The sequence below is a fragment of the Patiria miniata genome, unplaced genomic scaffold (genome assembly GCF_015706575.1).
Source record: "Patiria miniata isolate m_02_andy unplaced genomic scaffold, ASM1570657v1 HiC_scaffold_22, whole genome shotgun sequence".
Classification (NCBI taxonomy): Eukaryota; Metazoa; Echinodermata; class Asteroidea; order Valvatida; family Asterinidae; genus Patiria; species Patiria miniata.
In genome coordinates, this window is record NW_024037061.1 from 8,879,287 (window position 1) to 8,893,966 (window position 14,680).

General features: G+C 42.1%; 1 protein-coding gene across 1 annotated transcript; it reads left to right on the forward strand.

Annotated features, from left to right (window-relative positions):
* Positions 1 to 237: 237 nt before the first annotated feature.
* Positions 238 to 14,366, forward strand: LOC119730232 (CST complex subunit STN1-like). Its single transcript, XM_038203036.1, has 9 exons — positions 238 to 547; positions 2,109 to 2,204; positions 4,246 to 4,311; positions 4,845 to 5,003; positions 5,962 to 6,122; positions 7,443 to 7,589; positions 9,076 to 9,195; positions 11,184 to 11,259; positions 11,623 to 14,366. Exons 1-9 carry the CDS (start codon positions 352 to 354, stop codon positions 11,781 to 11,783), a joined length of 1,182 nt encoding a protein of 393 aa, XP_038058964.1. The 5' UTR covers positions 238 to 351; the 3' UTR covers positions 11,784 to 14,366.
* Positions 14,367 to 14,680: the final 314 nt, after the last annotated feature.

Here is a 14,680-nt window from a genome sequence, read left to right on the forward strand (position 1 = left end):
CCTTCAGCGTTAAGAAGAGTACAGCAGCCAAACTACTGAAAAGCCAAAGGAAATAATAAAAATATCAATGTTTTTAATCAAAATTAATTTTATTACGAAACAAATCACAATATAATAAAAATTATAAGTGCAATTAAAAATAAAAGTGAGGTTTAAGTTCCTAAAAATTATTTTTAACTGATATTTATTTCTTCTTTTGTTTATATTTTGCGATCGAGGATAACCTTTGCGGGAAAATCAAAACAAGTTCAGGATCTTGCTGTCTTCTGCATGAAGCAAAGTTTCGGGCAAAAAATAACTCAATAGCTGCGAAGCTGATTGATATACGGACTGAATTGTTGTCTATGGGGAATGTGTGCAAAGTTTACCTTGTTTTGTTTAAATATAAATATCTCTGATGAGATGGGTCCAGAGAAAAGTGGAATTTCCGACACCGAGTTCCTTCCAATTCCAAAGCAGTTTTGGCATTTGGATCCCGTGAACAGATCGTATGCAAAAATGTACATTGCTGATATTCTGCAGTTGGAGCGGTACCCGACTGGCGAAGGTTCGTTTATATTATTGGGCATATTTGTCTTATGTCTAATTAAACTTTATTTAAACTCTGATAACTTGTCTTCAGTTCATGCCCAAAATTTTATTTTATAAAAATTAGATTGTTTTAAAATTTGTTTGTCAGGAAAACAAATTGTTGCAACCTGACGCCACTTCTGCGATTGTGTACAAAGTCTATGTAGAGTCAAGAAAATTTTCCTAAAAGTATTTCCTAACAAAATTGGAAATGTTTCTCAGTCCCAGATTCATGTCTTATCATCATTTTTGCAATGAATGACTTTCATTGAGATGATATATGAAGAAAAAAGTGGCGTCAGGTTGCAACATTTTTTCTTGTTTGTCCACCCCCCTTTCGCCCTTTTTAACATACTTAACTTTTGTTAACAGTTTACAACTTTAACAGTGTTTAAGTTGAGGAAAACAAACCACAATTTCGTTTTCTGTTGTTTCTTGTTTTTTTTTTTTAAAGCATTGATGGTTTTGTAAGTAATTTCATTGGCCTACTTCTAGAACTGCTGGGGGGGGGGGGGGGGGGGGGGGGGGGCGGCGGCACCCGTGTGCCTTCGGTGATCATGTAGTGTAGGGCTCCTCTATATAGTTTTGATCAAATTAGAGTCAAGGCTGATCTTTTTGTCATTCAAAAATGACTTTTTCAACCTAAAGCAGACTTCTCTTTGTGTAATTTTGAACAGTTTCTTGGGGTAGAAATAGCACCTTCATGGTACATTGCGGTAATCGTCATCTTTATTTTTGTATTGCGTTTTGTCGTCGTCTTCGTAATTTTACCCCCAAATTTCCCTCGAAAAGTCAAAAATTCAAAACCCTGCCCTCTATCTATGACATACTTGTTTATTCTTAATGTTGCCAACTAGTTTGGTAGATCAAATAAATTAGAAGTGGATTTTGTTCTTTTGGCAAGATTACCATATGCGAAGTTCACTAATTTTCCTCTGTATTGACTAACAAGCCCCCAGATAGCAATTTCATGTCATCAAAGTCAATTTGAGCAGTGAGAAAATACAAGCATTTTCTTAGAAAACACTAAGAATTTTTCAGTCCACTCTCATAGGGTTTGTACACAGAGTGTTGAGTGAACTTCGAATATGGAAATCTTTCCGTTCTTTTATAGGAACAGGGCCCAACACTACACGATCGCCGTGCCTTCTACTAGAATTTCTAGTTCTAGAAGTAGGCCTACCATTGACCAACAAGGGAACTTCTACTGATGATACACTGGTCACTGTGTTAATGTTACGTTCCAACTACGACAGTGGTCCCAACTATAAATGGGGGACACAGTCGACTAGTCCCACCAGTAGTTGGGCAATTCTGTATTTGGGACAATGATGCCATAGTTGGGACGTAACATAATAACACTCATTATCAGAAGTCAATAGCCCCAACAGCCCTGAATCCTCCAATACGATTTTGCACACCCCCTAGGGAGTTAGGGTTAACAAGTACATTTTACATGTAACATTCCTCAATATGTTATTTCCTCAATATGTTATTTTATTTAATAGTTAATCCAAAATAATGATTGCCTCTGGTAGGTGCCTTTGCATACAAGAATCATCCCATCTACAGAGTGGACATCATTGGATGGCTGGTTAGAGTAGAGGAACGAACCAGTATGTTTCAATATGGAGGTGAGTTTTTGGCGAGCTGCGAAGCAGATGCGAGCCTATGTAATACCAATTTCCGTCCGTCTGTCCGGGCGCCCGTCGGGCCGTCCGTCCGTCCGTCCGTCCGTCGGGCCGTCTGTCCGGCCGTCCGCGTTCAGATAAAAATGTTGAAGTTTTTGGTTCTAGTTAACTTGGGGAAAAAAATTAAATGCAGTTGTCATGTATCATCTTTATAACTTCAGTTAGGTTCATATCATTGCAGTAAATTTTATGATTTTATTGAGGAATTTTAATTCAAGGAAATGTTAAAGTTTTTAATTGTTACATGTACATGTACATGTATACTGGTATAACATGTACGTGTGTGTATACCGGTATAACATGTACATGTACACTATGCATTTTGGGGATGTGCATGAGCTTCTGGTTTGATCTTTTAGTTTATGGGGTTGGAGTAGGGATGGGGTAGGGGAGGGGTGGGGTGGGGTGGGGTGGGGTGGGGTGGGGTAGGGGTGGGGGTGGGGGTGGGGGTGGGGGTGGGGGTGGGGGTGGGGGTGGGGGTGGGGGTGGGGGTGGGGGTGGGGGTGGGGGTGGGGTGGGGTGGGGTGGGGGGGGGTGGGGTGGGGTGGGGTGGGGTGGGGTGGGGTGGGGTATAGGGTTGGAGTTAGGGTTTGTGTGAGTAGGATGAGTAGGGGAGCTAGGATGGGTGGGGCGGGGTGGGTTGGGGTGGGGAGAGGGGTTGGAATACTGGGTTTGGGTGGGGTGGGGATTTGTAGGGGTGGGGTGAGAACAGGTAGAGAGAGACAGGTAGGGAGAGGATGGGCATGGATATAGGGGTTGGGTTAGGAGGGGGTTGGGCAGGGGGCGGGATATAGGATCGGAGTAGGGGTTGGGTTGGGGATGTGTAGGGATAGGTAGGGATGGGTTGTAGGGGTTGGATAAGGGGAGGGGGCAGTATATAGGGATCAGAGTAGGGGTTGCATGGGGTCAGGTGGGGATGTATGGGTGGGGGAATGGGGTGGGCGGGATATTGGGAATTCGAGTAAGGGTTAGGATGGGGATGTGTAGGGTGGGTAAGGACAGATAAGGGAAGATAGGGTAGGTGGGTGTAGGGGGTTGGGGTAGGGGAGGGTACGGGTCAGGAGATACGGATTGGAGTTTGGGTGGGGTTGGAATGTGTAGGTGATAGGGTGGGGATGGTTAGGGGAGGATGAAATGGGTGTGGGTAGGGGGTTGGGTGGGGGAGGGGGCGGGTTGGGGATGGGGTAAGGTTTTGGGATGGGGTAAGGTTCGTGGGAGGTGGTGATGGTGCTGTGTCTACATGTACATGTATACCCATTCTTGTTCTGCATTTGTGGCGACTACACAAGAGTTTTCCCATGGTACTACAAGTATGGGGACCAGAAGACACTGTTGGGGCTGCAAAAATCCACAAGTGGGTCCTAATTACCCTAACAATGGAAAACTCCCCCATAATACAGTGACGGCTAACCTATACATATGTATTTATTAGGTAATCTGTTAACTTTTTATGTTGACATTTAAAAACTGACCCCTACACCTAGGCACATCAACAAGAATCCTGATCCCCTTTCATCATGCCCATCCTCAACCCTACCTTCAGCCTCCCTTCCTGCCTTGGACAGCGAGCCATGGCGGCTTCGCCGTTCTAGTTAACAAAAACTATGAGCTCCGTGCACAAGTACCCCTTCAACGGCCAGAACAGGAGAGTTGGGTTAGACCTAGACCGGTTCCCGGTCCATCCACCATGTCCACTGTGGATTTCGAATGATCCAAAGTTCTTGGTGCGGGGATATTCTCGGAGACCATCGTGCCAATTTCTCAAGACCACAAAACTTATCTTACATTTTGAAGAGAATTTTAAAAAGACCTATACAGTCTCAAAACAAATTCCCTAAATTTGTCCTAAACAAGGAGTTGCTGCAAAAGGAACTGTAAGCGATTGATTCCCCATGAATTTCTTTTGAAATTCAATTATAATAATATTTGATATAAAATAATATGAATATGACTACATGTATAACATCTTTTTTTGTGTCCTCAGTTGATGATGGCACGGGGGTGATCAACTGTTGCTGTTGGAAATCAAAGAAAGTGGATGAACAATTTGGTAAGTTGCAGATTTTGGTAAAAAGCAGTTGAACCCACTGACTGTTAAACATTCTTGAGCCCATAAAATGGCCGACATTAAACATTCTGTGAAAATGGGAATGTATGCACTGATGCAAGACAAAATTGTACAGTTGTAATTTCAGTGAGATTGTGCAAAGTCCTTCAGGCCAAGTCAAAAATTAACCAGTTGCTTGTCCCAGCCTGCTCCCGCTTCCTTTTTCCTGGCCGCCTCTTTTTTTCCTTTTTTTCATATGTTTGCAATATATTTTGCACTGTTTTGTCAACATATTTTTTGTTTTTATTCGTTCCCAACAAAATTGTCATTATATGGCTCCTTTGGACACAATTTTGTATCAGTAAAACAGTCAAGAAAAATCGAAGAATACGAGAAACTATTGTTTTTTTAATTGGCAAGCAAGCAAGCCAGCCAAAACTTCACGTTTGGAAATCTTTTGGAGAGGAGAAGAAATAAAAAAAACCAAATTATTACATTTTATCATCATATTTGATTTCATTATTTTATAACTACAGGTATAGGCGATGGCGCAGCATTTAGTGATATCGTCCTGGGTAAAGTGGCCAATCATGAAATGCGGCAATCTCTGTGTTTTGAACTTGGAGATGTGATTCACGTCAGAGGTCGTCTGAAGCATTATCGCAACAGACTGGAGGTGTCTGCTTCGTATTACAGTAAGTTGTGGGCTTCAAATAAACTTGAACAAAGAAAATGACTGGAGCGGGGTTTGAACCTGCAACCTGCAGACTACAGCTCCAGTGGTCTACCAACTGAACCATCCAGCCCGATGTTTGTACAGCACTGGTAGGATGTTCAGAGCTCACAGATATCGGACACCGCTCCAGTCAATTTCTTTGTTCAACTATTTACAATTATTTAGTTCTTAGCTGTTGTTAAGAGGGTCCATCAGATGAATTTTTCTTGGACCACATTTTATGCAACTTTCTACTCTTCTTAAATGTTTGAAAACTATTTGACATCCCTTTTTGGTTAAGTTTACTGAAAAATACACTTCTTTAAACATTTTAAACTTTCCATGGTTTCCGGATAACTGAGGGCGCTGTTGCTGTGATGTCATTTTAGGAAGACACTGTTCAGTTTAGGGATTTTCTGTTCAAATTGTGAACCCAAAAATCTGCTCATTGAAAACATTTGTCAGAAAAGTTTGCTCATTGGCTTACTGCCATGCACTGACAAAATGAATTGTCAAAGAAGAGAAAATTTACGACAGCTAAACATCCAAAATTCTGGCAACTTTTGATGCTGAAATAGCTGTAACATTGAGGTTTCTGCCTGAAATGACATCACACTTTTGCTTGTGAATGTGGAATTTCGCATTAGCATGAAAACCAAAAAGGCACCAAAATGGCTTTGAAAATGGCAAAACAAAAATTGAAAATGAGGTTAAATGGGACACAGAGGTGCATTTTCAAAAGATTTTTTTGTACAAAAAGAAACTTTTTAAAGTAGAGTCTTTCCAAATTTGGGGTTTTTTTGCGTAATTTTAGTATTGAGCTTTGAAAACACACAGATTTTTTCTCATAATCGGTTTTTCCTACATAATCAAGTGAAACCTCAATGTCAATAAACGACATTGGTTTCAGAAAATCTGTTGATTTTTGTTCTTGGTAGGAAAGCTTGAAGATCCATGCTGCAGGACTGAAATCTACCGAATGGAGGCATTACCAAACCTCTATGAGAATGTTTATGACCGTCCATTTGTTCTTCCGAGCCACATGGTAAAGGAGTTGAAAGTTGAGAAAGAGGCAAAAAGGACAGGACTGACGAGGGAGGTAAGTGACTGTGATGGTTCTAAGTTGACAAGCAAATACAACTATTGGGATTTGAATCCAGTTTAATCAATATAGTGAACCCTTTAAGGCCCTGTCACACTGTTTGCGATCGTATATGCGCTCTCACTGCGTCCTTGAAAAATAGCTGGGGCGCAACAACAACTACTACATCGCAGCGACAACTACATAGGTCGCCAGATGGGCGCCAGATAGTCTTAATGGTCTTCGATGAGCGCCAAGGTCTTTGAACATGCTCAAAACAATCGCAACACCTCTGCGCTCTGGGCTGGGCGCCCTAATGACGCAACTCGGGCGCTGTGCGAGCGTGAATCGTGCGACATTGAAGTGGCATTGAGGCAGCTTAGGCGCAAGGCAGTCGATGTAGTCTCCCCCCATGAGAAAGTAACTCGACTGCGATGAACTTGTTGAATAATTCTGAAACTGGACTGTGTATTGACCGTTTTGTCGTGGTATTTATACAACGCAAGTGACGTCACACGAGCGTATTTTGGTCGAACAGAGAGCGCGACGCGAGCTACTAGGACGTATCAACAGCGAGCAGAGCGTAGTGCAGGCGCGGTGACAGGGCAGCGACTAGATCGAGTAATTGAGATTGACAGGGGCGCATAGAGAGCAAGTTGAGTGCATCGTAAGCGCGGGAAGAGCACAGTATCAGCATAGCTTGAGCTTCTTTGAGACAGAAAATTGCCATTTTCTTGCGTCCTCGCTGCAATTGTTAAATTTATGAAAAAAAATTGGTCGCCGTAAGGTCTCCTATGAGAGCGCATATAATGTGACAGGCCCTTAAGTCACTGTAGCACCCAAAACCTAAACAAGACACTTAGATTGACGCGCATAGCCATGCGCGTCGGCAAAATGAAAAAGTTTTTTTTTCAATGAAAGATGATGTCTCAAAACCGCCAAACTCACTGGTTTGACTGGAATCCTGCTGCTGCACAATTTTAACGTGTTTTTAGTTGGGTTATGGTCGAGAATAAGCTTTATGTGGCCTCTCTGGACTCCCATATATTTGCACTAAGTTTAGTCGGGCACCATTTGCAGTCATCAGCCGACATTTGAAGCAAAAAAATCAGGTAAAAAAAAAAAAGCCGCGTCGCCGCACCACTTTTTGGGAAAGCTCCATACCAGAAACCGGAGACTTTTTTGTGTGGCCTTATCTGGTTAGCCACTAGGTTAATACACTAAGCAGCGCACCGTTTTTAGTGGGTGATGAATGGTCTCACGAAAAAAGCGCGCCCCTTTTCTATTATCCTTTATCTGATGCAGTTTCCACATTGTATTCTCTGGTTTGTCTCCTAGGCTCATCTGATTGATCAACTCTTTAATTATCTTCAAAGTCACCTTGCTGATAGACACACAGGAATCAGGAATTTCCACTTGAATGAACTGGAGACCATTGATGCAGTCATGACAATTGCTTCATCCCCATGTCTGGAGTACAGAAATGTGAGTATATGGCACTGTGTAAAAGGGGTGTTTTATGGCTGTGGCTTTGGTTTTTATTTGCCTTCGACATGCTAAAGAGAATAATCATAGCTGTAGACAACAGGGCCCAGTGTATGCATGGCCTATTTTGTGGACAGCCTTGAGGAAATTCAAATAAGAACCATGGTCAATCCATCATCATCATCATCATCATGTCGGGGTCGCCTGGGTTGTGACGACATCACGAGCCAGTCCCTGAGTCCTCTTCCTCCAGCTGTCTCGATCTACCATGCAGGTGCGCAGCTCCTCTGCAGATGTGAGATCAGTGGCGCTCTTGAGCTGGTCCACAAAGGTCAGACTTCTTCTCCCTCTTAAGGCAGTGCCCTGGGTGGGCTTCCACAGTATGGTTGGGTGGTCAACCCATAGAGCTATATTAAATTACTAGAGTGCTGACTCGATGTACAACGTAATGCCTGCTGGGCGCATCCATATTTGTGCACAAACCTATGGAAAACTTAAAATTTTGTACGGCTTTTGTACGGCTATTTGCATATCTGCGTTTGTGCGTTATCGAGGTCGATACGCCCAAAACCAAAACACACATTCAGTAAATGAGTGTTTCATTTTGCTCTGCGCAAACAATGCAAACGCGTTGATGATTTTTGCCGTGACGTTTTTTAATCATCGTGATGCGCTTAAGTTGTTTGCGTATGTTGTACTGTTACATTTCGATTACACTTTCAACATTCACTCCATCTAATTTCATTATATGTTCTACAAACACACACATGAATTCATAGTATCTCCGTGTGTAAAAATGAGGAGTTAGCTCTCTACTAAATTAAATATAGCTCTTTGGGTCAACCATAGTTACACTCACTGATCGAGCCCATTGTTGGTTACCAGGAGCTGAATATATCATGTACAGCAGAGAGTCATGACTGCAAAGTTTTGTGATAAGATTTTGACCATTATTTGACTAGCTAGTGTGAACAGGCATTGCAGTCACTGTGTGAACCTCTGAACAAAAAGATGTCCACATAGTGCAGGTAGTGAAGACGTGTTGACTTTCCCACATCTACACATTTCCCTCTCTGAAAATCAGTTTTGGAGGAATTTTTGGGTTGGGGTTACTGTCGCAAAATAAAGAGGAACACTCAAGGGATTCATGATAAAAATTTCGGGTTGAAAGGGTGTTCACGGTGTGAGTAAAATGAGTTTTTTTCTCTAGTCTTTCTTAACTTCACGAAAACAAAGGAATGCCGACACTAGGTATGTAACGTTAACATGGGTGCATCGCCAAGTTGCATCACAAATCAGCCACTAGGACCAATGGTCCTCGATCAAACTTTGTTATATCCTGATGTGAACAAAGTCATCCAAAAGATCTCATGAAACAAAGACATCCCAAGATCTGTTTCATCAGATCTTGGGATGTCGTTGCTTGTGATGTGCATTGATGACTCTTTAATTGACGACGACTTCTCATATATTTGCACCTCCCCAGGAAAGAGGGATTGGCTCTGCCCCGTCCAAGCAAATCCGGAGCATCATCAAGCAAGCAGTTCAGAGGTTGGAGAAAGACGGATGTGTGTATCGCAGTGGTATGAGTCAAGACATGTATGAGGTATGAACCAACACAGGCAAATGACCAACGACACAAAGAATATGGGTCAGAGTTGACCTATCGCCGTTTGCGAGTTAGCCACGCCCCTTAGACAACCCTATGGGGAAGTTTGTTTGTCTCAGATCTCAGAATCTCAGAAAGTTGACTGGATATGGCCGCTAGGCATCATCATCCAGTTTGACTTCACGCCGATGTTGTGCATTCTGCGTCCATTTGTGTATCGTGTAATTGGACAATATTTCACAAGCTGCGTTGACGCGATTCTACCGCGATAGGTCAGTTGGGGTGAAGTCCATCACAAGTCATCAGTTCCCAAGTCAGGTCACAATTAAGCTATTCAAGTGAATTGTAACAAAGGAATTCCTTTGTTATTGTTGATTCGCTGTTGGGTGTGAATGGACTTGTCGGAGGACTTTTGATTTATGTTTCAGCAGACTTGTGACGGACTTGACTACAACACTGATGTGGGCCTGTTAGCTTGCACAGATGCAAATTGTGATCACTGATTAGGCAACTGCGTGGTTCACTGCTACCGATTGTATCTGTTTATGTGTGATCTGGTGTAGTGAACCAACAGTCTAATCCTTCAAATTAGCTTTTGCCCTTCACCGACGTATCAACACTGTATACTTAGTGTGTTACCTCCCAAGTGAAAGTTGGCAAAAATCACTCGGGTGTGATTCGAACCCATGACCACCTGCTTTCTGGTGCAGATGTCTTACGACTCGACCACTGAGCTAACAAGATCGGTTGGCTGATTTGTATCTGATGTACATAGCAGCGGGTACCGCATTATTAACTATTCATAAGATTGAATTTTGCATTGGGGTGATGTAAATCAAATTAGGTTGAGTGGTAAGACATCTGCACTAGAAAGCAGGAGGTCGTGGGTTCGAGTCCCACCCGAGTGATTTTTTTCCAATTTTCACTCGGGAGGTAACACACTGGGTATACAGTGTTTATACGTCGGTGAAGGGCAAAACCTAATTTGATTTACATCACCCCGACGCAAACATTCCATCTTATGAGTCTAATCCTTGATAATTTCCCAATAAATGTATGTGTGAAACAAATAGGCTCTGCGGTTGATTTTCTTTTCTACCAGACAAACCTTGGGAATGGTCACAATGTATAAACATCCATAACATTATTACTGGTTAAGTTTGGATTTTGTCAATGCAAAAATCTCCTCATTTTGCCACGTATACACCAAACAAGTTTTTTTAATCAGTTGCTATGGCAACTACAGACACTAGTCACCAGATTTTGATACCAAACTGACGTCTGACAACAGTAAGGAAAGTCACCAAATTTTAAGTGGATCAGGTACTGTCTTCCAGGAACTATCATAAAAAATATTGCCCTAGCCGACACCGCGTTACGGAGTTTTCTCTTTAGGTTATCAGCTTTGGTCCAAAAATTGGGCCACCGGTATCAAATGATCGAAAAAAGCAATGTTCATAGCGATCTACAGACACTAATTACCAGGTCTTCATAGCGATCTTTGGCAAGGTATACATCTAGAATTGGAAAATGTGTGATAGCTTTGTAGTGTAAGCGGTGGCAGTCTTTTGGGTGTTATCACTTTCAAATTTTTTTTTTTCAAAATGGCCGCAAATATGCTTGAACCAGATTCATTATATGTGGTAACAAGCATCTAAAAAGCTGCCACCGCTGCAATGCTATCACATATTTTCCAACTACAGGGGTGCACACCTTGCCAAAAATCACAATGACCATTATTCGCCTCATTTGATACTGACCAAACACCCAGGCTGATGGCCTACTTGTGCGTGAAATTAGGACCAAGTTATGGGGACTTTCTGCTGTCCCCATAGTGTTTTTGGCCCCCATTATGTGTGTGTGTGTGTGTGTGGGGGGGGGGGGGGAGAGGAGGGACCGTTGCACACCCCTTCTTCATAGGATGTATAAAACACTCCCAAGTTTTAAATTTAACTTTCCCGTATTCTGCTGTTTACTTTCACCAGGTAGTGCACAGCTCAACTTCAAGTTTGGATCAAACCATTCTGGAGATACTGAGATATGACTGCCAGCTCATAAAATGTGAGTTGGTTGGAATCACACGATTGCCTTGTGTCCATGTAGTGGCATTTTCGCCTAGTAAAAAGAAAAGGCAAAAACTTTAAGCCAGAGGATTTCCTCTCAAAATCAAAAGACCCGGCCTTCGCTGCATCTGGCGTGGACATGTCTTGTTCCTCTTTGATAAACATGATTAGAGACTTTGTTCTTAATTTCTGAATTTAAAGAATGAAAAGTGCCCTCGGTGAGAGCATGCCGTGCAAGGGGTCTGTTACTTATAAGGTGCAACTCTCAGTTTTAGGGGTTTGTTTTTTGGAGGGGGGAGGGGGGTTTGCTGATGAAAATAACCATTTTTTCATGCTTAGTGTCTTTTGTTTTAATTCCCAGATGAGGGAGGCTGTCATTACATGCATGTCATGGACCGACTGCATGGAGACCGAGACTTCCAGAACGTCTCAGCTGATACGGTGAGGTTGGCCTTGTCACGGCTGGAGGAATGTAGCGAAGTCATCAGTGCCACATCTAAACACTTCATCCCGGTCAGATGACCCAGGCCAAAAACGAGGTCGTGAAGCCACTTGGCCCAGGTCAGCAACAAGGTGAAGAGGTCCGTGGAGCCGACACAGAAAGGTTTGGTCGTGTCACGGCTGGAGGAGCATAGCGAAGTCATCAAGGCAACACCTTAACACTTCATCCCAGTCAGATGACCCAGGTCAGAGATGAGGACTGATGATCGACCCAGGTCAGTGACATGTTCAAGAGGTCAGACCAGCAAACCGAATGCTGGTGGCCTGATCATGGATGACTGAAGTCAGCTGTGCTACTTCAAACACTTCAGCCCAGTCTGATGTCAGTTGTCCCTGGTCAGTGACTAAAGGTCAAGAATTCAGTTGACCCAGGTCAGTGACTAAGTCAAGAATTCAGTGGACCCGGGTTAGTGACTAGGTCAAGAATTCAGTGGACCAAGGTAAGTGACTAGGTCAAGAATTCATGCAGTTAACCCAGGTTAGTGACTAGGTCAAGAATTCAGTGAACCCATGTTAGTGGACAGGTCAAGAGGTCAGTTCACCCACGCCAGTGACATGGTAATGAGGTCAGTTGACTCAGATCATTGAGTCAATAGGTCAGTTGACCCTGGAGTTACGTGATCAAGAATTCAGTGGTCCCAGGTTAGTGACTAGGTCAAGAATTCAGTGTTCCCATGTTAGTGGTTAGGTCAAGATTTTAGTTGACCCAGGTTAGTGACTATAGGTAAAGAATTCATGCAGTTGACCCAGGTTAGTGACTAGTTAAAGAATTCAGTTGACCCAGGTTAGTGACTAGTTAAAGAATTCAGTTGACCCAGGTTAGTGACTAGGTCAAGAATTCAGTTGACGCAGGTTAGTGGACAGGTCGACGAGGTCAGTTCAACCAGGTCATTGACATGGTAATGAGGTCAGTTGACTCAGATCATTGAGTCAATAGGTCTACCCTGGAGTTACGTGGTCAAGAGTTTGGTTGAAAAAGTCATAAGGTCAACAGGTCCATTGGACCAGGTCTGTGATAAGGGAAAAAAGTCAATGCAGCTGACCGCAAAGTTTCCTTGTCATGGCTGGAAGAACACAGTGACATCATCAGTATACCCTCCAAACATTTGACCCAGGTCAGGAACGAGGTCACAAGATTAGCCAACCCCAGGTTAAGAGGTCAGTAGGGACGACACAGCCGGGCTAGAGGAACATAGTGAGGACATCAGTAACATTTTATCCTGGTCAGTAAACCCAGGTCATTAGTGATAAAGGTCATTTCTCATAATCCACAGATTGTTTGTCGTAAGTAATCTTAAAATCACCCAATGGCCCGCCTGGAACTGTAAGCACACAAAAGTATCAAGTTTATCCAATCTTGCAGGCAGTGCCAGCATTTAGCATTTTTATTTCAAGAAAATTGCTTTTTATGAAATAATATTACTTCAAAATTATAAGAAAAAAAACAATACCACATACAGTCTACTGTGCTATTGCCATGCAACATGAATATAAATGCGATCTCATTATGATCAAGGACAAAATTATTGAGGGAAAAAATATTTGTATGATTTCCACTATTCGGGATATTTTATGCAGCACATAGTTCCAATCTCAACATAAGGACAACCTGTAGTACATGTATTACATTGTATGAATTGCATGTACATGTAAATTGTAAGTACATCCATTTTCACCAAGGGTAATACATTGTATGAGACAGTGAATCACATTATTTAACAATGTATCACACCATGTAACAATTTTAGTAGAAGTGGCAAAATTATGTTCAACAACAGAGACAAAATCTGAAACTCTGGGATCTTGTTTATTACTTCAACATTTCAGTTTTTATTGCGCGATCCTTGTTTTGTTGCAATACAGATTCATAAGGCAATATAAATCATTGAAGTACACATGTGTTTACTTAACCGAGACACTGTTGTCATATAACCTTGACATGCTCATGTTCAAGCCAAAATTTATGGCTGTTTTCAGGAACTTAGTACATGTACATGTGCTCTGTGAAGGCAGTGAACATTGTGTAGCTCTCCATTGTTATTCACAGTTGCATGCACAAAATGAATTGCAGGAAGTTTCACTGTAGAAACCCTGTGAACTAGAAACGATAACATTTGGGCAATTCAATGCAAGGTGGGACTTGGCTGAAAAGTTGAAAATTTATGAAATCTTCAGAACTACAAGCATCACAACCTCAATTGTGGTATCAAATGAAAGGGGACAACAAGGCCTTTTATTTGAATGGGGTGCCAGTGAGATAAAATGTGGTTATTTATGTTTTTGGTAAAAAAAACCCTGGCTTTTTTGGGGTAAATTTATAAGTTTTAGGTACATGTAGTCATTTTGCCATCTTGTTTGCACATGCACAATGCAAGTGGTTTTGTGAGTTTTTGTTTTTGAAGCATAGAGAAAGGGTTATATTATATTTTTTTTGCGTCCCTAACGTTACAATGTAACCTCTGTAACAACAAAAGCAAGACATTTCCATAACATCAAAGTTCCAATTTGTAAAATGTCATTGGTGTTTTATAGAGTACCGTACTTCATTAAATTCTGGCAAGAAACTTCAGAGACTTTTATCAATGCATACTGGCAAGAAACCTTAAGCGAATGTGATAGAAATTTGATGTTACGAAACATTCACTGCAAATTGGCCGGATTTGAAGTGTGTTCACTTTTGCGAATTTGCAACGCGAATACTTTACTGTGGAGTCATAAATTCGCATTCCCATTTGCTTTCGCTTCTTTGCCGAATCAACCTGCCTTTCATCAGCATTTTTAATGTATTGCTGCCATGTGCCTTACACTGTGCATACATGTAGATGCTACATTTTGTGCACATAACCAGATGAAAATCAGTCATGCATACGTCAGGCCGAACACGAGCCAACCAATGTGCACATGCAGTGTGATCTGCA

Bases quoted from the DNA above. Each gene is read 5' to 3' on its own strand.
- LOC119730232 (XM_038203036.1), top strand. From the start codon at position 352: ATGTGTGCAAAGTTTACCTTGTTTTGTTTAAATATAAATATCTCTGAT. The intron at 7,590-9,075 runs GTGAGTATATGG...GCACCTCCCCAG, and splicing joins CATGTCTGGAGTACAGAAAT to GAAAGAGGGATTGGCTCTGC. The intron at 9,196-11,183 runs GTATGAACCAAC...TACTTTCACCAG, and splicing joins TGAGTCAAGACATGTATGAG to GTAGTGCACAGCTCAACTTC.